General features: G+C 50.7%; 1 protein-coding gene across 1 annotated transcript in view; it reads left to right on the forward strand.

The window, feature by feature from the left end:
• Rgma (repulsive guidance molecule BMP co-receptor a) overlaps positions 1–17374 on the forward strand; it is a 43269-nt gene extending 25895 nt beyond the window's left edge. Inside the window, exons 3-4 of the mRNA XM_031386984.1 lie at positions 7481–7998; positions 14813–17374. Of these exons, the coding sequence (XP_031242844.1) occupies positions 7481–7998; positions 14813–15520 (1226 nt within the window). The 3' untranslated portion in view covers positions 15521–17374. The remainder of the gene's footprint in view (positions 1–7480; positions 7999–14812) is intronic.
• The last annotated feature ends 8758 nt before the right edge of the window (positions 17375–26132 follow it).

Genomic DNA, 26132 nt, shown 5'->3' on the forward strand with positions numbered 1-26132 from the left:
TGTGTGTTGTCCTCAGGACACACTCTGCTTAGGTGGGGCTGCCCTTACAAATTCTGGAATGTTTCCTCAGAGTTTGGATAGGGGTGTGATGGTATCAAGCAAAGACTGTCAAGAGGCAATTTGCTGGGTAGTGAGAGTCAAAGGGGGACCCCAGAAATTTCCTCAGTGCCACAATGACTAGAAATAGAAGAACGAAGTGAGAGGGACAGGATAAAGATGAGGAGGGCCTGTTTATGGAAGATCGATGGACAGACTCGGGAAAGATGCGCCCTGTAGCCGCCTTCCGGGGGGCCCTGAATGAAGGTTACTCAAGACTCCCAGGGGAGCAGCTGCCAGAGAAGGTAGCACGGGGAAGGAAGCCTGGGGGCACCTCCTTGTACATCAAATACGGAATGTGGGGCAGTTAACATTTTAGCCTAGATCTGTGTGGCACAGAAGGAACTCCCTGAGAAGCAGCTGGAAGCGTCTGGGACAGGAAGAGCCCTCTCTGTCCTAGCAATTTTAGGACACACTCTGGGGTTTCCTCTGGGTGAGTCCAGGCAGGGCCACGGTTTCTGCAGGCCCGTGGATTCTGTCGGTCCAGATATCATTTTCAGGATAACTAATCCTGAATGTTGGAGGATTAATGGTAGATCAAAACAAGCTGTGCAAACTGCACAGTGCCTTCTGCTGAGCTTGTGAAGGGTACCCAGATCTGGGAGGCACCTTGGTACTTGGATGAGGTCATTCACCAGGTAGTGAGAGAGTCAAAGGGGAGTTGAAGGGGCTTGCCACCAGTTCTAACCACCTGAGTTAAGAGTCCCACAACCCTCGTGGCAGGAGACCGATTCTTGTGTTAACACCCAGAAAAAGAGAAGTAGCCTGCCACTGTGGGGCAGGGAGCATCCTTCTGCCATGCAGAAAGCAGGCGGGACTGGCTCAGAAAGGCTCGGCTCTCCCTTGTTTGCACAAGCTGCTGTAAAGATGTGTTACACAGTGAGGCTGTATGTGTATGGACACTGGCCTCAGAAGGCCCAGTTTACTACCTGGAATCTCTTCCTTTAACAAAAGAAGGGGGGAGAAAAAGAAAAGGAAAATATATAGCACACTAAAAAACAAAAATATGCAGCCTTTTAGGGCCTCTGATAGGGGACCCTGCAGCTTTTGCTTTTGATGCCGGGCCTGCTTGCCTATGGGTTCCTGACCTCTAAGCAGCCTGCAGTTGGTGATTTAGTGCAGTGGACATGGGGTGCAGGGTAAGACCTCTGTAGAGTCGAGGGCAGGGGCCTCTCAGCTTACTGTCCATGAGGACAGTCCAGCCTTGGCATCTCTGAGGTCCCTCCCCAAGGTCCTTAAGGAATGGCAGCTGTATGTATATCACTTCAGACTGACAGACTGCAGAGTCGGGTTACCATCTGAAGAAGTAGCCGAGGGCACTCACTGGGCACACCCACTGCTGGCCCCAACTTATCACTGTCAGTATCATCTTGCAAACTGCTGCCTTGCTCTGAGCTCTGAGCTCCACAGTGGAAGAGGTCAGCCTTTTTCTGACGCGCCATTGAGGATCCTCGGAGCTGTTTAAGGTCTTAAGGCTATGGGGCAGGCATCAGGGGTCCTCAAGAGTCAGAGATAGGTCATTTCTCAGCATCATCTGTGTCCAGAAGCCCTCCACAAGCCTTTCTGCTGGAGCATGAGGCACAGAATCAATTTGCACTGTGACCACAGAATCAGGCAGGGCCACAGACCACAGCACTGGGGACAATGGGGGAACTGACCATCTCAGATGGTTTCTTAAGGAAAGGCTTGTAGTGAGTGCATTTTGAAAAGCATAGGAGTAAGGCTGAAGAGAGGCCTCAGTAGATAAGGAGCTTGCTGTGTGAACTTGAGGGCCTGCCTGAGCTCGCTTGGGCCCTAAGCACTCACTTAACAGTCAGACACGTAGTGCGTAGTGCGTGTCTGTCACCCCAGCTCTGGGAGCCTGGAAACAGGTGGATCCTGAGGGCTTGCCGGTCAACCAGTCCAGCCCTTACCAAAAACTCCAGGTTCAGATAGAGACGTTGTCTCAAAAAATGAGATAAGAGCACCTGACATCAACCACACACACATACACACACACACACACACACACACACACACATGTATATAACACACACACACATACTCACACACACTCATACACACACACCCTCACACACACACTCACTCACACACACATACTCACTCTCATACACACACATACCCTCACACACTCACACACACATACTCACACACACACACACCCTGGGAGGGGCAGAACCTACATACCCCCACAGAGAGAAAAAGAAAAGCTTAGGAGCAGTTCCAATGCTAGCGCACATCTAAGGCACACGTGTGGCTTTGTGACTCTGGGCAGCTCCACCCCCTGAGGCCTCCCACTGATAAAATGAAGGTTAAAAAGCTTCCTGCCCCCTGGGTGGTAGTGAAGGCCAGAGATGAAAGCAGTTTGCTTTTGAGCGGGAAGAAGATTGCAGTTTGGGAACTGAGAGCTGTAGTCCATCCCACCTGTGTCAAGGAACACAAGAAAAAAGCCATTCAAGGTCCGGGCACCTTTTTGCCTGTCTGTTGAGGGGAACAGTAAGTCCTGAAAACCATCTCAGAATTAGAGGCAATGTGCAGACATCTGGCACATGGTAGGTCTTCAGGTCACATTAGTAGTGCCATGACAGTTGAACAAAGTTAACAGCACAAACTCTTCTTTCCTGGAGCCTCTTTCTTGAGTTCTGCAGGCTTTGCTTCGTCAGCACTTCCAGCCCTGCCCCACCCCCATTGCATGCCTGTGTGTGGCTCAAGAAGGTCACACAACTGGGGTTTGACTCTGGATACCTGCCCCAAACCCAGAATGCCCCCCAAGCATGCTCCCCATTTTTTGAGACTAAGTATAGCCTGTGACACAAGTCTGTCACTTGCTGTTTGCTGACACTCCGTGTCCCCTGCATCCCTCTGAGTGGGGAAATTAAACATGCCCCCTGTTTTTCTTTCTTGCACAGAATCCAAAGTTTCTTCATTTGCTCCCTAGCAAGGACAAAATAGATGGGACAAGTTCAGGGGCTAGCCCTTCTGACCGTTCCATGCTCCAAGAAGTGTCTAGTGTGGGGTAGAGCATTAATGGATGCCCTGAATCAGGCTGAGGCATAGGTCGCCCAGACAGGAGGGGCAGGAATCACCAGGCAGAGAGGCCAGAGCTCACTTGATCAGTACCCTAGCTTTCTGCAGAGTCAAGGGAATCATGCCAAGCCTGGGTCACCCTGGGAACAGGGTCTCATGATGTGATAGGAGGAACAGAGTATGTAAAGCAAAATCCGCCCAGACCTTTGATACCTGGCCAGGTGATACCTCCATTGACAGTGGCTGCTTATAAAGAAGGCCCAGGAAGGGAAACAAGGGAGGGGTGGATGAGATATAGATAGATAGATAGATAGATAGATAGATAGGTGGGTGAGTGAGTGAGATAGAAAGGAAGAAAGAAAGGAAGGAAGCGAGGGATGGGTGAGATAGATAGATTGATCAGTCAGTACGGGCTATGTAACAGCACCACACAATTCCCAGTTAACTTCTCATGGTTCTGGAAGTAGGGCCAACAGAACCAGCTTTTTGGTTCCAGGGAGAACTTCTTCCTGGCTTGCAGACTGCCAACTTTAGCATCTTCTTGAAGTGAGGAGAGAGATAGCAAGCTCTGGTGTTCCTTGTAAGGGCAGTAACGGCATGATGCGACTTTACCTTCATAACTTCATCTAAGCCTAGTCGTGTCTCAGAGACCTCAATCCAGATGCTCTTGTGTTAGGCATTGGGACTGATTTGCAGCGAGAAGTGGAGTTCAATTCTTAGTACACGGCTTGGTGAAAAGGAGGCAGCGGGCTGACAACCATTGGTGCCTATGGAAAGTGTGACCCTTAGACCGTTGGACCTCCTGGGGTGCTCCACGATGAGAGTGTAGTGTCAATAGACAGAAGGAACTGCCCAATTGGGGTGACATGAGTTAGGGTAGAAAGGGGGACTCCAGTGGGCTCTGGGAGCAGGCAAGAGGAAGGAGGGGCTAACCTCTAGTTGAGGCAGGGCTGGACCATTCTGCTGTAGAGGATAGAGGGAGGCCGACTGCCATCCATACCCTTTCTGTCTCCTACCATCGACTTCTGGCCTCAGAATAGTGTGTCTTTGTTATGCTGGGGACCCTGTTTATTGTGCGCCCTTGCGTCTCAGGCAAGAGGGGAGCATATCATTCCATCTGAAGCTTGAGGCAAGTTCTTTGCAGATAATGAAACCGAGGCAGAATCAGGTCCTCACAACTATCAGAACTGAAACGGAGTGCGGTGTCTTCCTGCCTGCCTCTTCACACGCCGCAGTCCTCCTCAGTCCTCATTCCCCAGTGGCTGAGAAATGGGAGTGAAAAGGCAAAGACATTCACTTAGTGTCACTTAGCTTCCCCAGGAGGAGGAAGCCAATGCCAAGTGTAAGAGTGGCCTCTGTTGCCATCTGTCAGCCACAGATGTGCAGGTCGTCTGATTTGGAGATGGCCAGCTCTGAAGGGTGGGAGGCTCTGGAAGGGACTGCAGCATGGGTGATAGAGGGCCTCCATCTTTGTTCCTGTCATCATGGTGAGTGTGAGGTGAACTGAACCCATGGGCTTCCTGTCAGGGCAGCATCCACGTCAGTGGTGTTTTTCTCAGTACCCCTTTCTGTGATTCTGAGACTGCAGGGTGGCAAACCAGTATTCTGCTTCCAGGACTGGGGTAAGCAGACGCCATTGGAACCAAGACGAAAGGTGTGGGGCCACCCGTGTGGCAGTTCCTCTGTGCCTCTACCCCGACATACCTTTTGCCTCACTTCACCTCCTTCTGGATTCGTACTATCCACGGCTTCCCATCTCCACACAGGCCGGGCCCTCAGATGTTACCAGTTGTGGATGCCAGGAGCACATGCTTTGGATGGGAGAGCACACGTTAGGGAGTCTCACAGTGCTCCATGACTACTGCCCTCCTCTACAGAGCAGGCACCAACAGACCAGTGGCCTAGACTGATTCACCAGTCATATTTTGATTGTTTTGAGACAGGTTTTCACTATGTCACCCAGATTGACCCAGAACTTGACAACCCTCCTGTTGCTGCCTCTCAGGTACTAAGATTGAACAGTACCACCATGCCTGGCTCTAGTCTGATGCAAGTCAGCCTTGTTCAATGTACATAAAGCTGGAAAAATAGGAAAACTGTCTTCTATCAAGTTTTTTTCCCTAATGCACAAATAATTCATAACTCTTTTCAAACAAAAATAAAAACAAGTTCAACAGGTACCAACCAAAAGGAACTTGTTCACCAGAAGTATCACAAGCACAGGTAGCCTGAGTCTCAAGATGGAGGCTGACTTCTCTATGCTCCGGTCTTAGTTACTGTCCTATTGCTATGAAGAACACTGACCAAGGCAGCCCTTACAAAAGAAAGCTTGCTCACGGTTTTAGAGGGGGTTTTAGAGGGTCAGGTCTTGATCATCATGGCAGAAGGGACTGGCACGGTACTGGAGCAGTAGCCGAGAGCTTCACATCCTGATCCACAGGCATCAGGCAGGGGCTGGGGAGAGAGGAGAGACACTCGGCTTACCAGAGCCTTTTGAAACCCCAAAGCCTATTCCCAGTGACACACCTCCCAAACAGACCACACCTCCTGATCCTTCCCAAACAGTTTCACTCACATTGACTAAGCACTCAAATATATGAACCTGTGGGGCTATCTTGTTCAAACAGTCACAGCTCAGGTGTATGACCTGGCACTCGCCTTTAAGAAAAGGTTGTAAGCACCCCACCCCCAGAGTAGGTCAGAGCCCCATGAGAGATCAGCAGGCACTTGTTGCAGACCAAGGGACCCTGCTGGCACGGTGATTGTTCCATCAGCCTACCTTCAAAGATTTTACTTCTTGTTTTGATGTGAAGGTTGATTTTTATGAGAATATCAGACAGCAGAGAAACAAAGTGAATTTTCCAAGGCTAAAAGCCAAGTTAGTGGCCCAGCCTACCATAGCTGGAGCAAGACCACTTTCCCTTCAGCTACCTCCCTTGTCAGCATTGGGTTGTGACCCTCACTCAGCCTCTGGCTGGACCTCCGGCTCCTTTATCCTGGGATGTGCATAGAAACTTCTATCCTGCTGCAGGGATGCATGCCTGGCCGCTCATAGTCACCGTAGATTGTATGGAAGAATCTAAAAGACCAGGCAAGGATAGGTTGCTCATGTCCAGATACAAGATGTAGATACATTAGAACATCAATTCTCAGGCATGGCCATCTCTGAGATCTCAAGGTCTGTAACTTTTTGTTTGGCTCAGTGGGAAGTGCTTGACGTGCATGTCTGACAACATGAGGTCAATCCCTAGGACCCATGCGAGAAACTCCATAGTCACACACAGGTCTGTAATGCCAGTGTACCACCACAGAGAATGGGAGGTAAAGATGGAGGGAGGGGTTCCCCCAGAATCTCCATGGGCTAGCCCGTCTAGGGTAGGGAGCATAGCAGGGACAACCAGAGACCTTGCTTCAACAAGGTAGAACGCAAGGACCAACGCCCCAAAGATGTCCTCTGGCTTCCACACATGAGTAGATTCAAAGGAAACTCTTCTCTTTCCATTAGCTTCCCAGACTGCAGGCGAGAGAAAGATGACCAAGGAAGTCAGTTCCTCTGCGATGTGATACAATTATCCTAGCAGCCAGCATTGAGTGAGTTTGGTAGTGTTCCCTGCCCAGCCTAAGAAACTGTCCCTTGGAGCTAGTCAGCTAGAGACAGGACTTGCAGAAGAGTGAGGTCCAAGACCTGGGGTAGGTGGGGTCCTCAGTATCTTTGAAGTCAATAAGGGATTATGTCATTGTTCTGACCTGGTGGAGAGAATGAGGGATATGTCGGTTTATAAGGTTGTATCCACAGTTAGAACTGCTGTGTGTGAGCAGGGGCTCTTGGTGCTTAGCTCTGTGAGATAAGTCATTTAACATTCAGCAGATTCACACAGTAGGTCTTACTGTTATCCCTTATTTCAAATAAGTATAAATAAGCAGAGAGCTGCGGGGTCTCACGATGGCAGGAGTGTGCGCACAGTAGCTAAATTCTATCAGATTTCTGTTGTTTTCGCTGGAATTCTTGGAGATAGCCATGAAGTTTAAGCGAGTATCCTGTTTGTCTTGTTTTCTTTTTTATGTATTGGCTTTTTTTTTTTTTTGAATGCCCAAGAATGGTTTGACAGTGATCACCATCCTGCTAAAAACAAATGCTGTCCCTTTTCTGCAATCTGGTCCGTGTGTCTGGACCCTCCTCACCTTAGCAGGCCATGCCAAGGAATCTGGAAAGCTAGACAGGGCAAGTTACTCCACAGCTCACTTACCGATGTATTATAGGGGACCCAATCTTAGGTGAGGTCTCCTGGTACCTCTCACCCAGAGAGATCTTTAGAAGAGGGTCCCAAAATGATGGCACATGTGTTTTTCTCCATAGCCATCTCCCCCTGCAAGATCCTCAAGTGCAACTCTGAGTTCTGGAGCGCCACATCATCAGGCAGCCACACCCCTGCCTCTGACGACGTGCCAGAATTCTGTGCGGCCCTGCGCACCTACGCCCTGTGCACTCGGCGGACAGCCCGCACCTGCCGGGGCGACCTGGCTTACCACTCGGCTGTCCATGGCATAGAGGACCTCATGAGCCAGCATAACTGCTCCAAGGATGGCCCCACCTCACAGCCACGAGTGCGCACGCTCCCGCCAGCTGGGGACAGCCAGGAGCGCTCGGATAGCCCCGAGATCTGCCACTATGAGAAGAGTTTCCACAAGCACTCAGCTGCCCCCAACTACACTCACTGCGGCCTCTTTGGGGACCCACACCTCAGGACTTTCACAGACCACTTCCAGACGTGCAAGGTGCAAGGTGCCTGGCCTCTCATCGACAATAATTATCTGAACGTGCAAGTCACCAATACACCTGTGCTGCCGGGCTCTGCCGCCACTGCCACCAGCAAGGTAAGGGGTCTAGGGAGGCTGGGTCATACTATTCAGGCACTGTTGGCACCACTGTGGTCAGTGAAGAAGCGAATGGTTTAGAAAGGAATGTTCTAGAGATCCCTTGTCAGGAGATAAACCAACTTACAACTATGGCCGTATTTTGCCTCTAGTGTGGTATTTCTCAGATTTAACAGACGTTGCTTAGGAGAGAATCGTGAGACCCTGGTGTCAGAAACTAGCATATAAAATATATATAGGTTTATTTGCTTGTATTTCACACGAGTACTGTATTTACATCATTTCTACCCCTTCCTGTCCCCAATCCAACCCATGTGTCCTTCCCAATCTCCCAGTATATGAACCTCTCCTTTGATCATCGTGACATATATACATGTTTTATATTATGTGGGACATATACACAACCTACGGAGTCCCTTTAGTGTTGCTTGTATATAAAGTCAATCAATAGCTGCCGAGAGATGGAGAATCAGTCTTCTCCAGAAATGACAGGTTATCCAGTCCCAAGTGGTCAGCCCTAAACACGCACACTTTCTAATTAGGCAAAAATAGAACAAGAGTAGCCAAGCATGGCGCAGATAGAAAACGGTACCAGTGAGTGGGTTGGGTACTGTAAGGACACGTGTTTGAGAAAGTTTAGCTTCCAATATGTGTGCTCCTGTTGTACAAATGTGCATTGCTGCACAGGCGAAGATGTGAAGTGCACTTCCTGCTAGCCTTTTGGAGTTCAGTCAATAAAGCGCTTGCCACACAAGTGTGAGGGCTGAATTTAGGTCACCAACACCCACATGGACAGCCATGCAGCAGCCTGTGCTGTGTCCCAGCCTTAGGAAGGCAGAGACAGAAAGCCCCTGACTCATTGGCCAGCCAGTCTAGCTGAATTGGTGAGCCCCAAGTTCAACGAGAGACACTAACTAACTAACTAAATAATAATAAAAAAAAAACAAATAAGGCAGAGATTTAATTGAAGACATCTTTATTGACCTCTGCCCTCCACACATCCATGGACCTAAGTTCACTTCACATACAAACACACACATAAATACAAAGTTCAGAAATGCTCCCAAAACACTTCTTTTCAAACCTTTGAAATAGCCTCCTCCCCAGACTCTGTCTTGGTGGAAACATATGAAAACCCGATCAGAGGCAGGGGTGATGGTGGTGCGTGCCTTTGATCCCAGCCCTTGGGAGGCAGAGGCAGGCAGGTCTGAGTTCAAGGCCAGGCTGCTCTATGGAGAGAGAGAGCGTTCCAAGACAGCCAGGGCTACACAGAGAAACGGTGTCTTGAAAAACCAAAAAAGAAAAGATAAAAAAGGAAACAATCAAAGAAGTCTGTGGTCTGTGTTTCTCTCTCTAGACTATTGGTGCCTTGCCTGCCTCTTGGGCTGCATTTACAAGTATAGCAGTTGTTAAAGGTGGTACCAGTGCTCTCTCTACCTGAGCTCCGGGATGCATATGTCCCTCCTGGCTGGTTTGACCACTGCATCTCTGGGATGGAATGAGGTTGGACATGGGGTTTTTTGTTTGTTTGGTTTTGTTTGTTTTTTAAGTCCTCAATAGGGTCTGTGGATTTAATTCAGTTGTGAGATTGCTGGTCTAGCATTTAGTCCCCAGCACCACATAAAACTAGATATGGTGGCACACCCTTGTCATCCCAGGTCTTAGGAAATGGAGCAGAAGCAGCAGAAGGTTATCCTTGCCTACATAGTGAATTTGAAAGCAGCGTGGAACAAATAAATCAACAAGTCATGCAGTAGTTTTAATGTAGGTTCCGAGGCCACTGCTGTGGGATGGGATGGCTGAGCAGCTGCTGGATAAAGAGCCCCGCCCTGTGCCTCCGTGACTTATCTGGATGCTGAGCGCCTCAGCACCTGAGATGAGTGAGGGACATAGAATGGAGCATGGACCAGCCTCACAGAGTACCCTAGAGGCTCTCCAGAAGTTCTCACTCCTCCTCCTTGGGGCCAGCCCTGCCTGCCTAATGTAGCTCCCTTTGACCAAACAGGAGGTTCCAGGAGGCAAAGGGACTTCCCCACCCAAAATGCAGTTGGTGGGAAACACCAAGCTAGGATTTGTCCTCAGCCAGGACAGCTCCTGAGCCTGGCGTGTTCTCTGTTGCCACAGAATCCACTGAGGACCGCTCATTGTCTCCTCCAAGGAGGCTTAGTGTTTGGGTGGCAGGCCTCAAGTCCCGCTCACTGGCCAGTGCCAGAGATAGCTAAGACTCCCGTTTCCCAGGCAAGAGGATACCCCCACCCACCCCAGATTCTCCCTCCCCTGCTTACTTCTGCTAGGGAAGGGGAGGGTCTCCAGTGACCTCAGCCTTGCCAGGAGCTAAGGTATCAAGGTGAGGGGACAGTGCTGTCAGACAGTGGGCATAGGTCTGCCCTCCTCAGTGCCTGGCCTCTATTGCTGCCCGCCCTGTCACCATAGCCCCCTGGGGCTTCCAGTCTGGCTAGGAGACATTAGGTCTATTTCCCCAGGAGGAATGTGTTAGAAGACCACATTAGGCAGTGCCAGGCTGGCCCACAAGGCTGTTTCTGTTCCTTCTCTCTCTGCCACACCCTAGAAGAGGACAGTGAGGTGACCTGGCAGCCAGAAAAAATGCTCCATCTCCGCCACTTCCTTCTGCTCTGGTGGCCCTGACCTACCAAAGGAGTTCTTTCTGGGCCTTCCTACTGGGTAGGAAACAAACAGGTTTTCATCATGGCTGCCCTACCAGGTTCACAGAACCAGGTCATGCTGCCTAGCCAGCAGCAGATCTATGGCCAGAGCCAGCCCTCTCTCCTTTCCCCTCCCCTCCCCTCTCCTGGCCCTCAGAAGACTTGGGGCTACCCCAGGCAAGGATCCAAACCCCTTCCTGCAGCTTTCAGCTGCTTACCACCTTCCTTCCCAGAGCCAAGATAAATGAATCCTGGGAGCCTGAGGCGGTGGCTTCTAAATGCAGCAACAAACTTGGCTCTGGAAGGGACCCAGCCTCCCTGCCCCACACTGAAGTCTCCAGAGGGCTGGCATCTGGGCACAAGGGGAGACTTGAGGATACAAAAGGGATGGGGACTCCAAGTGCCCGCTGCTCCTCTTGATTGAGGGAGGTGTGATCACCAATGACAACAGAGCCCAAACACGGAGCTTGTACGTGACCAGGGGAGCCCGACCTCTGCCACTGGTACTGGCAGTGTCCTGGGGGCAACGTGACTGGCCTTAAACACCTGCAGAGCCGAGGTACACCTAGACCTCAGCCATCACCATGGTGACGCTGTCCACCAACCAAGTGGATTGATTGTTGATTGCTTTCTGTGATTCGTTCACTCCCTCTGCCTATGCTACAATGCAAGGCTCTGGGCACCAAAGAACTGCCTGAGCAAGAGTGGGAGGTCTTCCCCACCCAGGCCAGCATGGAGACTCCCAGAACGGTATGGGATTGAGTGGCAGGGCTTGTGCAGGCCAGCCCTTCCTCTGTGACCCAGACTTTTGATCACAGCAGGCAGAAAACTTTCAGACCCCATCAGCTTGGCTCTGTTAGAGACCAGACAGTGACACTATTGGTTTCTGTAGCCAAGCCAAACTCAAGACTCAGACCAGACTAGGAGCCCTGTGGTCCCCAGGTGAGCTACCTTAGTAGCCAGTTTCCAGTGCCTTGGCATTCTGCCGTTCTTGAAGCCTCCTGCTCCCAAGTGTATGTGTGTTCTCGGATTCAGCAGCATGGACTCTCCCTCGTGCCAGCCTCTCGGTGCCATGCTGTGTCTTCCCCGCCTCAGCTCCTGGCTCAGGCAGATAGAGCCCAACACGGGGCGCTTGGAAGATGCATTTGGCCCTGGCTCTGCTCGGGGAACTGGTAGGGTTTGCCACTGAGCTGACCCCTGATGACAGTGGAAATCCCCAAGAAAGCAAGAGATGCAAGTCTCTTACGACTTTCATCCCCAGAGCCCAGACTCTAGCTCCAGCGCGTGCGCGTACATACACACACACACACACACACACACACACCTGCCCCCACCCCTAAGTCAGAAACAGCCTAGTTCCCCAACTTGGACCTTCCCCTGAGCTCACCACCTGGTAACTTGGCCACCTGCTGTTGTAAAAGCCACATGCAGACAGAGTCTCACACAGGGTACTACCATTACCTTCCTGGCCCCTCCCTCTATCTTCAAGGACAATCAAGGTAGGATTTTCTACAGAAGAGCAGACTTGTCAGCCAGCTTCCCACTCCAAGGCCTCCTCCCAGTTTGGCTGGTTGTGCCCATTTTACAGGCAAACTGAGGCTCTGAAGGTAGGAACTCTACTCTTCTACCTCCCCCACCCTCTTCACCCTTGTTTGTTTTCCCCTAGCACTCAGAAACCAATTATACTATTTACTTCATCTGCTTGGGTCAGTGACCTCCAGGGGTCATGAACTCTTGCCCCTCTGGAACCCTCCCCTTCAGATGACATCATTTAACACTCTCACCTCCCTCCTGCTCTCCCCCCCACACACACTGTGTGTGTGTGTGTGTGTGTGTGTGTGGTGTGTGTGTTGGGGAGGGGCACAGAGAAGTCCAGGGGCCCCTTTGAAAAAGAGGATACCAAAGGCAGAAAGTCATCCATCCATGGTGGCTTGGCAGCAGGCCGCCAGGCTTTCAACAGGCCCCCGTCATGTTGTTACTTGTGGTCCCTGGCACCAGTGCCAAGGAGTCAGGCAACTTGTCAGCCTTCCAGGAGGCTGTCTCTGTAAGAGATGGGGGTTCAAGCCAAACCAGCCTTTCCTGTTCCGAGGAGACTGCTGACACTTGGAGAGCCCCCTTCCCCAAGTCTGTGTGGCCTTGCACACCAAACAAGAGCACCAGCGTCCCTCGCCTTGTCATCCCTCCAGTGGCAGGACCACCCACTTCCCAGACCACCCTGGTCGGGCCACCTCTGTTCGTATGAAGTCGCCATTTTCATAGGTCCGGAATCAGAGAGAGTAGCTGTATTTTCATGCAGTCCAAGGCTTATGGCTATGCAGCAGGGACAGGCTCTAGCCTCTGTTAACATCCCAGTGCATACTGGAAATAGGAGCCCTAGGGAGGGAAACAGGAAATAGAATCCCATTCTTAAAAAGCTGTGTGGCCAGTGCCTACTAGGCTCACAGTCTGGGGACTTACCCCTCCCAGCCCTTTCTCCCACAAAGCCGTAGAATGGGGCTGGTCACTCTTCATCCTGACCCCAAGCTGACATAGTCATGGGAAGGTTCTTGTTTCTTTTAAAGAAAGAGGAAAATTAGTATGATCCAGCCCAGGCTGTGTGTGTTTCGTTGTTTTGGTTCTAGGGTTTGTTTGTTTTTTGTTTGTTTGTTTGTTTGTTTGAGACAGGGTTTCTCTGTGTAGCCCTGGCTGTCCTAGCACTTGCTCTGTAGACCAAGCTAGCCTTGAATTCAGATATCTACCTGCCTCTGCCTCCCAAGTGCTGGGATTAAAGAAGTACACCACCACCGCAGGCAGGTGGCCTGTATTATACAAGAAGAATCTAAAAAGATGTTGGAGTAGGATTTTTGGTTTGGGTTTTGTTGGTTGGGGTTTTTATTTTTGGAGGGGGCTTGGTTTGGTTTTGGGGTGTGGTTTGGTTTGGTTTGGTTTTTAGTATTTCAGTGGAGGAAGAAACCCATTTTTTTAAAAAAGTCAGAATACCCTAGCCCCTGAGAGTCACATGTATAGCTCCTGCCTATGGTCCTGTGATACAGTGAGAAAACAAGGCTCCAGGTCTTCTCAGGTCCTAGGGCCCCGGGGTGCCACCATTTACTACCTGGTTAGCATGGGGGACCCACAAAACAGGACAATGATGAGCCGAGGCACTCCTCCCGAAACTAACACTTGTTGGCCTGCTCAGCCTGAAGTGGGCACAAGCTGCTAGGCTCCACTGCCCTGGCCTGTAGCCTCTCTGCTTACCTGCGGCTTCCTGGGTTCTTTGAAGCTGTGGCAACTTAGAAATTTAGCTAGGCACTGTCTGCTGTCCCCAGGCCTTACATCTGGCCTTCCTGGCTGGCTCTTCTGTGACTCTGAGCCCAGGTTCTTTGACTCTCCTACCATCCAAGCAATGATTCGAGTTCCTGGCCCTATGCTTATGGGGCCAAGAGACTTCCTTAGCCCGTGCAGTATGGCCGTTGGACCTCTGAGTGTTCTCAGGCTATCATCACAGCGCTTTCTGCTGCGGCACATACCATCTGAGCAGCCTCAGCTAGGCTCCATGTGCCGTCAGCAGCCTGGGTCCCTGAAGCTGAGAGGTCCACTGTGGTAAAAGTGGGGGCAATATCCCCTCTGGAGCCCCACCAGCTAGCTGGGAAGTGCCCATTCCTTCCACAAAACTGTTCATGTCTCCAGTTTTGTATCCTCCCTGGAAAACAGCCAGACACCACACTCAGATGACAGGCCAGAACATCACACTCGACCCCTTCCCAAGCCTATGGACTAGTGGTTGTAAAGACCCAAGAACATGTAAAGACCCAAGAACAGTGGTTCTCAACCTCCTAATGCTACAACCCTTTACTACAGCTCCTCCATGTTATGCTGACCCCCATACCCACCACCACAATCTTGTTGCTACTTCACAACTGAAATTTTGATACTGTTATGAATCATAGTGTAAATATTTTTGGAGGCAGAAAGTTGCCAAAGGGTCGTGACCCACAGGTTATTGATACCCACTGCCCTAGCGGTCAGAAAATCAGAACGACCCAGAGAGTCCCACTTCTGCCTTTCGTGGCTGTGTGGCCGTCAGTAAGCTGCAAGAGTGCTCTGAGCATCTGTGAAACCCTTGCAGTGCCACACATCCTAATCCAATCTCCTCTGTTTCTTTCCCATAGCTCACCATCATCTTCAAGAACTTCCAAGAGTGTGTGGACCAGAAAGTCTACCAAGCTGAGATGGACGAACTTCCGTCTGCCTTTGCGGATGGCTCCAAAAATGGGGGAGATAAACATGGAGCCAACAGCCTGAAGATCACAGAGAAGGTGTCAGGCCAGCACGTGGAGATCCAGGCCAAGTACATCGGCACCACCATCGTGGTGCGCCAGGTGGGCCGCTACCTGACCTTTGCCGTCCGGATGCCCGAGGAGGTAGTCAACGCCGTGGAGGACCGTGACAGCCAAGGCCTCTACCTCTGCCTGCGGGGCTGCCCGCTCAACCAGCAGATCGACTTCCAAGCTTTCCGCGCCAACGCTGAAAGCCCTCGTAGGCCAGCCGCGGCCAGCCCCTCTCCCGTGGTCCCTGAGACATTTCCCTATGAGACAGCTGTGGCCAAGTGCAAGGAGAAGCTGCCTGTAGAAGACCTATACTACCAGGCCTGTGTCTTCGACCTCCTCACGACTGGCGATGTGAACTTCACGCTGGCCGCCTACTATGCTTTGGAGGATGGCAAGATGCTCCACTCCAACAAGGACAAGCTGCACCTGTTCGAAAGGACTCGGGAGCTGCCAGGTGCTGTGGCTGCCGCCGCCGCCACAGTTCCCTTGGCCCCCCAGATGCTTCTTGGCTCCGTCACACTTCTGGTCCTCCTGCCTGAGTTGTGGTAGACAGTTGGCCATGTAGGATACTGAGGAGAGTATAGACTCCGCCCCGAGCCTTGGGCTCCTGACCCTGGCTTCTCCTTTGTCTGAGGGCCCGTGTCAGCTGCGGGATGCAGCCCAGCAGGTGGGCTGGCTCCCTGTGACCCAGTGTTCTCTGCAGACCATTCAGCAGCGGAGGTGGCCTCTGGCTGATGGCCTGATCTTGGTGCCCTCAGAGCCATCGTCAGATGTTTTGGCCAGGGCTAAGGGCATGTGGGACAGCTCTCCCCTCTCGATTAGTGCACGTGACAAGGTTGTGGTGATTGATGCTGTGTTTTTGTGACAGTAGAGTTGTGTGAGAGGGAGAGCAGCTCCCTCCACCCCGACCCCACCGTGTGAATGTGCGAACCAGAGCCCCCTAAGCTGATGTCCCACCCCCATCACCAGAGAGACACTGGGAAAGTCAGCTCCTTCCACACCCTCACAATGCACTGAGACAGGCCCGGCTGACTGCTGCACACCTACTCTGGGGCCTCTGTGCCCTCCCATACACGCGCACACACTGATACACAAGCACACTCGCACACACTAAGCCCATGGGGACACCGCAAGACCCGACATCAGTAGGACTGTAGCATCTCCATGGTTCTGTCCCCAGGCAGCCCGCCCCCCCCCCTTAGCAGTATGATGCTCCCAGAGGTCTCTGCTCAGTATCTTTAGCAAATGGATGTAACCTTGTAACCAGCAGGCTGAGTCCTCCTGGTACCTTCCTCCCCAATGCTACCAGAGACTCCTGTGCATCCCCCTACTGTGGATGTGATCGAGGTGCCTGGAAAGCCCCACAGTTGAAGGGAGGGTGTGTTTTGGCCTGGGGTCTAAGCTGTACCACTCAAGGGCTCAGATCCCCATCTCTGGCTCCACCCTCTGCCCCTCTCCCATTGCACTTAAGAAATCAAAGTGCTTTCATTCTGAATGTTTCAACAGAGATGTGATCCTCCTCTGGTTCCTGTCATCCCTACCCCTCACCCTCACCCCTACCCCTGCCAGCAGACATAAGAGCCCCCGCCCCCCTGAGGGCGCGGCCTCAGGGCATGAGCAGCAGACCTAGTGGATAGGGCCAGCTGGTCTGCCCTGCCCTCTGCTCTTTCTCTTGCCTCATAGACTTTCCTGGCTGCTGGTCAGCAGCTCCACCCCCACCCCCACCCCCAGCCCTCTTGTCTGCATTTCTTTGTGGGGGAGCATCATCTAAGAGGCCTTCCTGCACCATGTACCCTGGCAGGCTCTCCTCCCACTAGAACCTTCTTTCCACTCTGGCCATAGCCAGAGGCCTGTCACTGGGACCCTAGCTTTCCTTCTGCTCAAGGCGAGAGTCCATCCATAGAGCCCAGAGCCATTACCATCTATCTCTATCTCTACTGCTATTCCAGAGGCCCCCAAGGGACCACCAGCACAACGGTACAGCCAGCCCCCTGGGCCACCCAACTGGCGGCCCTGCAGAGCCTACCCTAGCCCCACTCAATGTTTATAGCAGCCCTCTGCTGCTCCCCCAGGGACCTCTCATACACTGGCCAGGAGGCTGCAGAACCTGCCTCTCTCTCCCAGAGGTCCTAACCCCTGCCAAAACCACGTGGGTAGCTGGGAGGGGTCAGCTCCGCCCCTCCTGCTCCGGGCTGGTTTTTAGCTATCCCTATGTTGGAAGTAAAAGAGTTGAAGCACTTTATTTTGGTTGTGTTTGATCATGTTCTGCTTGGAAGTGGGGACCCCTCACTGAGTCCACCTGTCTGCGACCTGTGTGGAGCGCCACTGCGTGTACATACTGTAAATTATTTATTAACGGCTAAATGCAAGTAAAGTTTGTTTCGTTTTTGTTATTTTCTTTTAGATGGGCTCTTGGAGTTTATTTTCTAAACAGACTTTGGTCCTTGCGGGGTGGAGGGGTGAGGTGGATGGTGTGTCCCGCTACAAAGTGTGTCAAGACGGGCTGTGTGTGCGCGAGTTGCGTGAGCTGTGGGATCCTGCTGTTTAACGGCCATGGCCCTCAGTGGCTGAGATTACTTTTCTTCCTTCTTCACCTAGAACCATTAGAAGGGTTTGGTTGGTCCATTTTCCCTTGCTCTGAGCACATCGGAGCGGACGGATGTTAGCAAAAGGCTAAGATCTGTCTTCTAGGACAGAGTTGGAGAGGCAGAAGGTTTGAGGTCCATAATGGCTTCCTCCAAGCCAGCATGGCCGAGGAGCCCCAACCACACCTCAACCCTGAACCTCTTCAGCATCCCTTAGCACTCAGCCTAGGGGCCGAGTGACGTACTCTGATAGGACCACTGTCTAGACCTGTGCAAAGCCAGGCTCCCTGCTGACAATGGTCACATGTCATCCATTAAAAAAACAAACAAACAAAAAACCAAACTACACTGAATCAGTGTCAAGTCAGTGTCAAAGGACCCAAACCATGTAACAGATTAAGATCTGTGTGAGATGTACCCACCTGTACGTGCATGTCCTGAGAGCCAGGACATATACTTAGGTCTATTTTGCTTGAGCTATTCTGTTCCTGGTACAGAAGAACACAAGCCAAGTTGAAGTCCCAGTTAAGTGTCCTTGGATAAGTCACTTAACCCTCTGAGCCTCCCCAGTAAGCCCCTCCATGTTCACTTAATTTGTTCCCTATAGGGGAGGGGCCCACACAGCCTGGGAAGGAGACTTAAGGAAAGGCCAGCAAGAGGAGAAATCCAGAGAGCATTTATGCCCACCACACACAACCTCAGCGCCAGATGTGAGGAGAGAATGTTCAAGAGCCTTGCTTTAAAAAAACAAAGAAACAAAACCACAGGCTCCTAAAAAGACCCTGAAGGGTTGATCTACAAGGAAGGAGCTAAATCCACCCACTGTCCTGCATTGTCAGTAACCAAAGGCCTCACCTCCAGTGGACAATTGGATTCAAACCCAGGAGCGTATCTGTGGCAGGGCCATTGGCACGAGCCACACACAGGACAGATTGTGGAAAAGCCAGGCACAGGGAAAAAGTCCTTCATTCTCCATCAGATGAAAAGTGCTATATGACACTTGCCAAAAAAATATGTGGGGCTTGGAGTTTTTTCAGGCCCCTAAATTTAACCCACAAGAATTCTTTCCTAAATACCACACTCATTGCGCTCATGAACAGGAGACTTTGCATCTCAAGTGTCCGGGCCCAGCACCTTAAGTCTGAGTGCTCTTGTATTCCTTATGCATGGCAGTTGGTCTGGTGCAGACATGGGCCAAGGCCAGTCAGCCTCCTACACCAGAGCTTTAGCGTAGCCCATGAAGTACCCACCCTCTCTCCCCCCATCTGAAACTGCCTATGTTGCTGGAACACGGGCTGCAGGAGGTATGTAGCTTAATGTTAGGGCCCTTGCGTATGGTGTGAGAGACCCTAGGCTCCTGGGTTGAGCACCCCCCTCCCCTGAGCAAAAACAAGGGAAAGAATTCTTAGGCCTCTCATATAACAAGCCAGAGTTTGTAAGGGTAAAAAACAGAAAGGGCTGATCAGCGAAATCTGATAACTGCATGGGTAAATTTGGAGGGAAAAATTATCTGAAGACTCTGGCAGAGGCCCAGGAGAGCCAGGCAGCACTGAATCCTGTCTCTCATGCCCAAGCATGGCTCAGAGCAGCGGCTAAGCATGTGCGCTTGGGCAGCAAGCTGGCTTGGCATCGGAGCTGGGCTCTGCCTGCTGCTAGCTGTGTGGTCTCCCTTGGATTTTCTGAGCTTTAGATTCCTGATCTGTAAAATGGAATTACATGTAGCCACCTCCCTGAGTCCTGTGGAAATCTAATGAGCTAATTCCTGGCATAGATGCCCAACAACAAGAGAACCCACCGAAAGAGGTCCCTGTGGCAGTGGTACACAGGAACTTACTCATTTGATGAATCCACTTGTCCATGGGGACAAGTCCTGTATTCTTGCTGGGGAGATAAACCAATAATTGATATTTACATACTCTAATGACCCATGTGGCCCAGAAAGAAAAGCAGGTCCATTCTGAGTGACCTCCTAACTAAGGAAGGATCAAAAGGAATGCTCCTCTTTGGAGGGGTAAAAAACATGTGACTAACTCACCACATGAATTTCTGGAGCAAGGCATATCAGAAGCCGGAGAGAGCATTCTACAAAGAGCAGAAAATGCTGGGAACCTGGAGCAAACCCAGAGGGAGATTTCAAAGGATAGCAGAGAGCCGGTGTGACAGCAGGCCAGTGAGGGAACAGATGGAAGTCCCAGGGTAAGACTACACAGCAACTAGAGCATAGTAGACCTCCTGGTCTGGCCAAAATGCCTCCCTCTCTCTCTTCCCTTCTCTCTCTCTTTGAAACAGGATCTCATGTGTTCTGATTCTCTCTCTCTCTCTCTCTCTCTCTCTCTCTCTCTCACACACACACACACACACACACACACATACACACACACACACACACACACACACACACACACACACACACACACACACACACACACACACACACACACACACACACACACACACACACACACAGTGAAGGATGACCTTGAATTTCTAGTCCTTGCAGCTAAGGTCTCCTGAGGTAGACTTACAGATAGGCACCACTATCCTAATTTATGTGGTGCTGGTTATGGAACTCGGGACCTAGTGTACACTCAACAAGCATTCCTGCCAACTGAGCTACTTTCCCAGCCTTACCTGATCCCCTCCCTCCCCCAATTCCAAATGGAGCCTTGCAGGCCATCACCAGGGAAATGCAAAGCCATTGCTACCACACAAGGCCAGACCAAAGCAGTGGCTGAGGTGGAGAGAGAGATGTGTGAAATGAAGACTCTGTGTTTCACATGCAGGGTGGGTTGACAGAGCTTAGAGCAGGAAAAGGAACTGTCACCGGGTGTGGCTTGAAGTACCTGGGTAAACACAGTGCCACTTCCTGAGACTGGCAGGAGGATCTCTGGGGAGCAGGATGGGGACATGTCAGAAAACACACCCAGCTTCATTGTTTTAAATTCATGGTGTGTGTGTGTACACACAAGAGAGAGAGAGAGAGAGAAAGACAGACAGACAGTGTGTGTGTCAGACACAGACAGATAGACAGTGTGTCAGACACAGAAAGAGAGACAGACATTGTGTCAGACACACACACACACACACACACAGAGAGAGAGAGAGAGAGAGAGAGAGAGAGAGAGACTTCTATTTTGCAGGTGCCAGGGTTGTACTCAAGCAGCCTCCGGACAGGTGCTTGAAAAAAAGGCAGGTGGTTCACTAAGGTTGGACTTACACTAGCAAGTGCTAGGCTGTGTGGGATGGAAAGAGGCCAACATTTAAAGAAGAAAGTGCGAAGCATTCTAGAGAAACATTGGAGGAGTACCAGCCGGTTGGCACAGACATGACTAGATGTGTGGTCAGTTCCCGGCCTTGCCACTTGCTCATGGGGTGACTAGACCCTTCAGTGAAGGTGGGATTCTACTGCAATGAAGACAGACACCGGGAATATGTTCAAGAGAAAACACAAGGTGAACCTACATACACCACCCCATGCCACCTAGTCCTTCCATCCCCATGGGTTCTATAGAGCCTCAATCTGCAGCTAGACACTCAAGGCATGTACCCTACTTCCTTCCCTGTCCTTCCCCACAGCCTAATCTTTTAGGTGCAGTCCAGAAAGCAAATCTCAGGATAAAAAACTCAGTGACAGCAGATGCTGGAGAGGTTGTGGCGAAAGAGGAACACTTCTTCATTGCTGGTGGATTGCAAGCTGGTACAACCATTCTGGAAATCAGTTTGGCAGTTCCTCTGGAAATTGGACATAATTCTACCAGAGGACCCAGCTATACCACTCCTGGACATATACCCAGAAGATGCTCCAACATGTAATAAGGACACATGCTCCACCATGTTCATAGCAGCCTTATTTATAATAGCCAGAAACTGGAAACAACTCAGATGCCCTCAACAGAGGAATGGATACAGAAATTGTGGTACATCTATACAATGGAGTACTACTCAGCTATTAAAAATAATGAATTTATGAAATTCTTAGGGAAATGGATGGATCTGGAGAATATCATCCTGAGTGAGGTAACCCAATCACAATAGAGCACACATGGTATGCACTCTCTGATAAATGGTCATTAGCCCAGAAGTTCGGAATACAGGAAGAACAACCCACAAACCACAAGAAACTCAAGAAGAAGGAAGACCAAAATGTAGACATTTCATTCCTTCTTAAAAGGGGGAACAAAATACCCACAGAAGGAGTTGCAGAGACTAACTATGGAGCAGAGACTGGAGGAAGGACAAGCCAGCCTAATATAGCTCTCTCCTGAGAGGCTCTGACAGTGCCCGACTAATACAGATGTAGAGGCTCACAGCCACCCATTGAACTGAGTACAGGATCCCCAATGAAGGAGTTAGAGAAAGGACCAAAGGAGCTGAAGGGTTTGCAGCCCCTTAGGACGAACAACAACATGAACTAACTAGTACCCTCAGAGCTCCCAGGGACTCAACCACCAACCAAGGACTGATTGTTCTGGCAGCATGTGTATAGTAGAGGATTGCAAAGTCAATCATCAATGGGAGGAGAGGCCCTTGGCCCTGTGAAGATTCTGTGCCCCAGTGTAGGGGAATGTCAGGGCCAATAAGTGGGAGAGGGTGGGGTGGCAAGCATGGGGAGGGGGGAGGCAAGCATGGGGAGGGGGAAGGTTGTTTTTGTTTGTTTGTTTGTTTGTTGGAGGGAAAACTGGGAAAGGAGAAATCATAGGACATGTAAATAAAGAAAATATCTAATAAAAAAAACCCAAAAAACAAAAAACAAGCAAGCAAACAAACAAACAAACAAATCTCTTTGGCCTAATTGGTTGACAAATTTCCCACCCCAGTCCTCTAATCTGGGGGTCTAAGATCCTCCAACCTCACAGAAAACCATTACCTGATTCTGTTGACCAAAAGGGCTCACTAGCTGGTCCCCCAGCTCTCCCTAAGAAACCTCGTCATCCCCCTGGGCCTTTTGGAATAGCAACTCTGGCCATTTTCTTCTTCCCTCCCTCCATTGCAGTGTTGGTACCATGATCCAGCAGAATGGACCTTGTAGAGTGGGCTATAGGCAGCCATGTGCAAGCATGGCTGTGATGGTGGCAGATGTGCTTCTGTAGTTAATCAAGTCTCCTAAGGTGAAGGTAAGCAGACTGACCATTGTCACCCTGCCCTTGCCACGGGGTGGCCTTGGGAGCATTCGCCCACATTTGGACTCACACCGGCTTGCTAATCTCCTTCCTCCAGGGATTGGAGTCCTTCTTTGAGCCTTTAGAGACATCAGCATGTCCCAACAAAAAATATGCCGATGGAGGAATTTAGATATGCTCAGAAACTATTAGGGAACTGGACTTATGCAAACAGGACAGCTGTCACAGGAGGAGGAGGCAGTGACCATTTAGCAGCAATGGAGCTGGCTCGGGGTAAGAGAGAACTCGCCAAGAGTCTGGGGCTGCAGGAATCTCTCAGTACTGAGGACATGCATTGCTCCTGCCGAGAACCAGAGTACAGGTCCCAGCACCATGCCAAGCAGTTCTCAGTCATCTTTAACGCCAGCTCTAGGGTATCCAACATCCTCTTCTGACTTCCATGGCTACCTGCATTCACACGCATGCACCTCCACACAGAGACATAACCTCTACCCACCACCCACATACTTACAGAGAATTAGAACATCCAAGTCCAGTAGTTGGTGCAAGAGAACTTCTGGGCAGAACCTACCTGGACCCCATCATTCATGTACTCCACTCCAGGGGAAGGCAGAGAGGGGTGAGTGACAACAGCTCCCAGCCTCAGTTGTGTCAGCCATGAGGAAACACTACTATTGCCAGGTTGTCTTGTAAACGAACTGGAGTGTGCATGGAGACCACTCTTCCTTGGAGATGACCATTTCCTGCCAGGCACAGCATTGACCCAGCTCCACCTGGTCCACTACAAACTCAAGCGCACACAGGTCCTCAGCTACAGCATCCTCTTGACAAATGGAAACAAAGTCCTGTGTTGGAACTGCCCTTGAGCCTTGACCAATCTAATGCCCACCTCAGAAAGCAGCGATTTTTATCCTGGGTTTCCTGCTGATGGGTAAGTCAAGGTCAAGAGAAGTCATCTAACTTTGTTTGTTTGTTTGTTTGTTTGTTTTAAGACAGGGTTTCTCTGTGTAGCCCTGGCTGTCCTGGAACTCACTCTGTAGACCAGGCTGGCCTCGAACTCAAAAATCTGCCTTCCTCTGCCTCCCAAGAGTTGGGATTAAAGGCGTGTGCCACCACTGCCCAGTCTGTCGTCTAACTTTTGAAGGTTACAATAAAGGTTCTAAAAGACGGAGCCCACCCCTGTCACTCCTGTGCACCTATCCAGTCTCCTCTCTCCAAGGCCACAACAGTCTCAGAAGTCCCCAACAGGGATCGTGTTCACTTAAGGCTCTAGTATGGGGTGAGCAGGGAGAAGAGTCAGACAAACACACACACCTACAGGCTAGATGGACAGAGAGACTCCAGACATGGGCTCAGAAGAGGGTCCACTGGAAGGAAAAGCTGGGTTGAGACAGTAGCCACCAGATCTAAAGTCTGAGAGATGTGGGATCTGTGCTGGCTAGTCTTCTATCAACTAGAATTATCTTAAAGGAGGGAACCTCAGACGAGAAAATGTCTCCATAAGATCTGGCCGTAAGACATTTTATTAATTAGTGGTGGAGGAGGACCCAGCCCATTGAGGGTGGTTCCATCCCTGGACTGGTGGTCCTGGGATCTATAAGAAAGCAGGTTGAAAGCTGGAGAGATGGCTCAGTGGTTAAGAGCACTGATTGCTCTTCCAAAGGTCCTGAGTTCAATTCCCAGCAACTGCCTGGTGGCTCACAACCATCCATAATGGGATCTGATGCCCTCTTTTGGTGTGTATGAAGATAGCTACAGTGTACTCATATATAATAAGTAAATAAATCTTAAGAAAGAAAGAAAGAAAGAAAGAAAGAAAGAAAGAAAGAAAGAAAGGAGGAAAGAAAGGAGGAAAGTAAGAAAGGTTGAGCAAGCTAGGAGAAGCAAGCCAGTAAGCAGCACCCCTCCATGGCCCCTGCATCAGCTCCTGCCTCCAGGTTTCTGCCCTGTTTGAGTTCCCATCCTGACTTCCTTTGATGATGAACAGTGCTGTGGAAGTGTATGCCAAATAAACCCTTTCCTCCCAACTTGCTTTTTTTGTTCATGGTGTTTCATCCCAGCAAGAGAAACCCTAAGACCAGGTCCAAGGCATATACCAGTGTGCTGGTGGATTGTCAGTTGGCTCACCATCATCCAGGGGCAACCAGTCAGTTTTCTGAGTTGGGAACCAGTATTTCAACAAATCTGACAGGATCTGGCTTCCAGTGTGATCCCTATTTCCCGTGTGTGTAGACACTGGAGACACCCCAGTGGCATCATAATAGCTAAATAGTATGCTCGACTGACAGAGAGTGCCAGCATCAATTCATGACTGTGGAGCCCTGTCCAGCCACCCCCTTCCAACGGCTTGAGGTTCTCAAAGCGGTTTGGTGAGCAAGGCCATGAACGTCAAGGCTGGGGCCTGAGCTACCAAGAGCTAGGTCTACAAGATAGAGCTCGTTTCCCCAGCGAGGGGCAGGGCATAGCCCAAACTGCCTCCTTGCATGTACACACCCGTCCCTTTGCTAGTAACCAGGACTGACTGGTCCCTAAAGGAAAGTATAGAGAGGTGCTATGTTGGCATAACACAACACTAAGAGACCTTCCTGGTTCTTCTCTGTACAGACGATTGGAGGTTACCTCATGTCTAGATTTGGGGAGACATTCATATATTCTGCAAATACTTATTGATATTGTGACATTGAACGCTGGGCTCCATGTTGGAGTTATAGCAAGCCTGCAGAATGGATGGATGTAGGTGCCCTGCCTCCTGGGTGACCTCTAGTGGCGAGAGACTGGCAACAGCGAGTTCCTGTTGCTCACTGCCAGAGGTGAACTGTGCCTCATGGTCCTCTAAAACAAGTTTCCTGGTTCTCTGACCTTCATCATGGGCCCCATTCTATTGCTGAACCTTGATGTCCTCTGCTAACCGGGGCCAGGGTGATCTCCTCGAAGGGCAGCTAGGAGAACGGAGAGCATGGCAACGCATGGGGACCCAGAGGGAGCTGCCAAAGGAGAGGCCTGAGGGGACCCAGAGGGAGCTGCCAAAGGAGAGGCAGACACAAACTGCATGGGTGTCTGGGTTGATGGCATTTCCCTCCTCGACTAAACTATACTCAGGCTCTCCTGAACTTTCCAGATACTCAAAAGTTCAATCGAACTTCTCAGTGTAGGGCCTCATATTGTGTCGGTACTGTCCAGTTTTAGTAAGAAGCCTACTGAACTTCACTAGAATTCCATCATCCACCATATCTGGTCAGAAATGGAACCACAGGCCCAAAGAAAGCACCTCAGAGGAAAATATGGGCCCCATAGACTTTAGGGCTCAGGGATCCCTCTCGCTGTCACAGACTTGAGAGTCCTGAGCAGTGCTGAAGACAATGGGGACGCTTGCCTCAGGAAGCATATAGCTGTTCTCATCATGCCTCCCTCAGGCACAAGGTGGCTCCAGTCCTCTGGAACCTGGTGGGGGGGGGG

The sequence above is a fragment of the Mastomys coucha genome, unplaced genomic scaffold (genome assembly GCF_008632895.1).
Source record: "Mastomys coucha isolate ucsf_1 unplaced genomic scaffold, UCSF_Mcou_1 pScaffold21, whole genome shotgun sequence".
Lineage (NCBI taxonomy): Eukaryota > Metazoa > Chordata > Mammalia > Rodentia > Muridae > Mastomys > Mastomys coucha.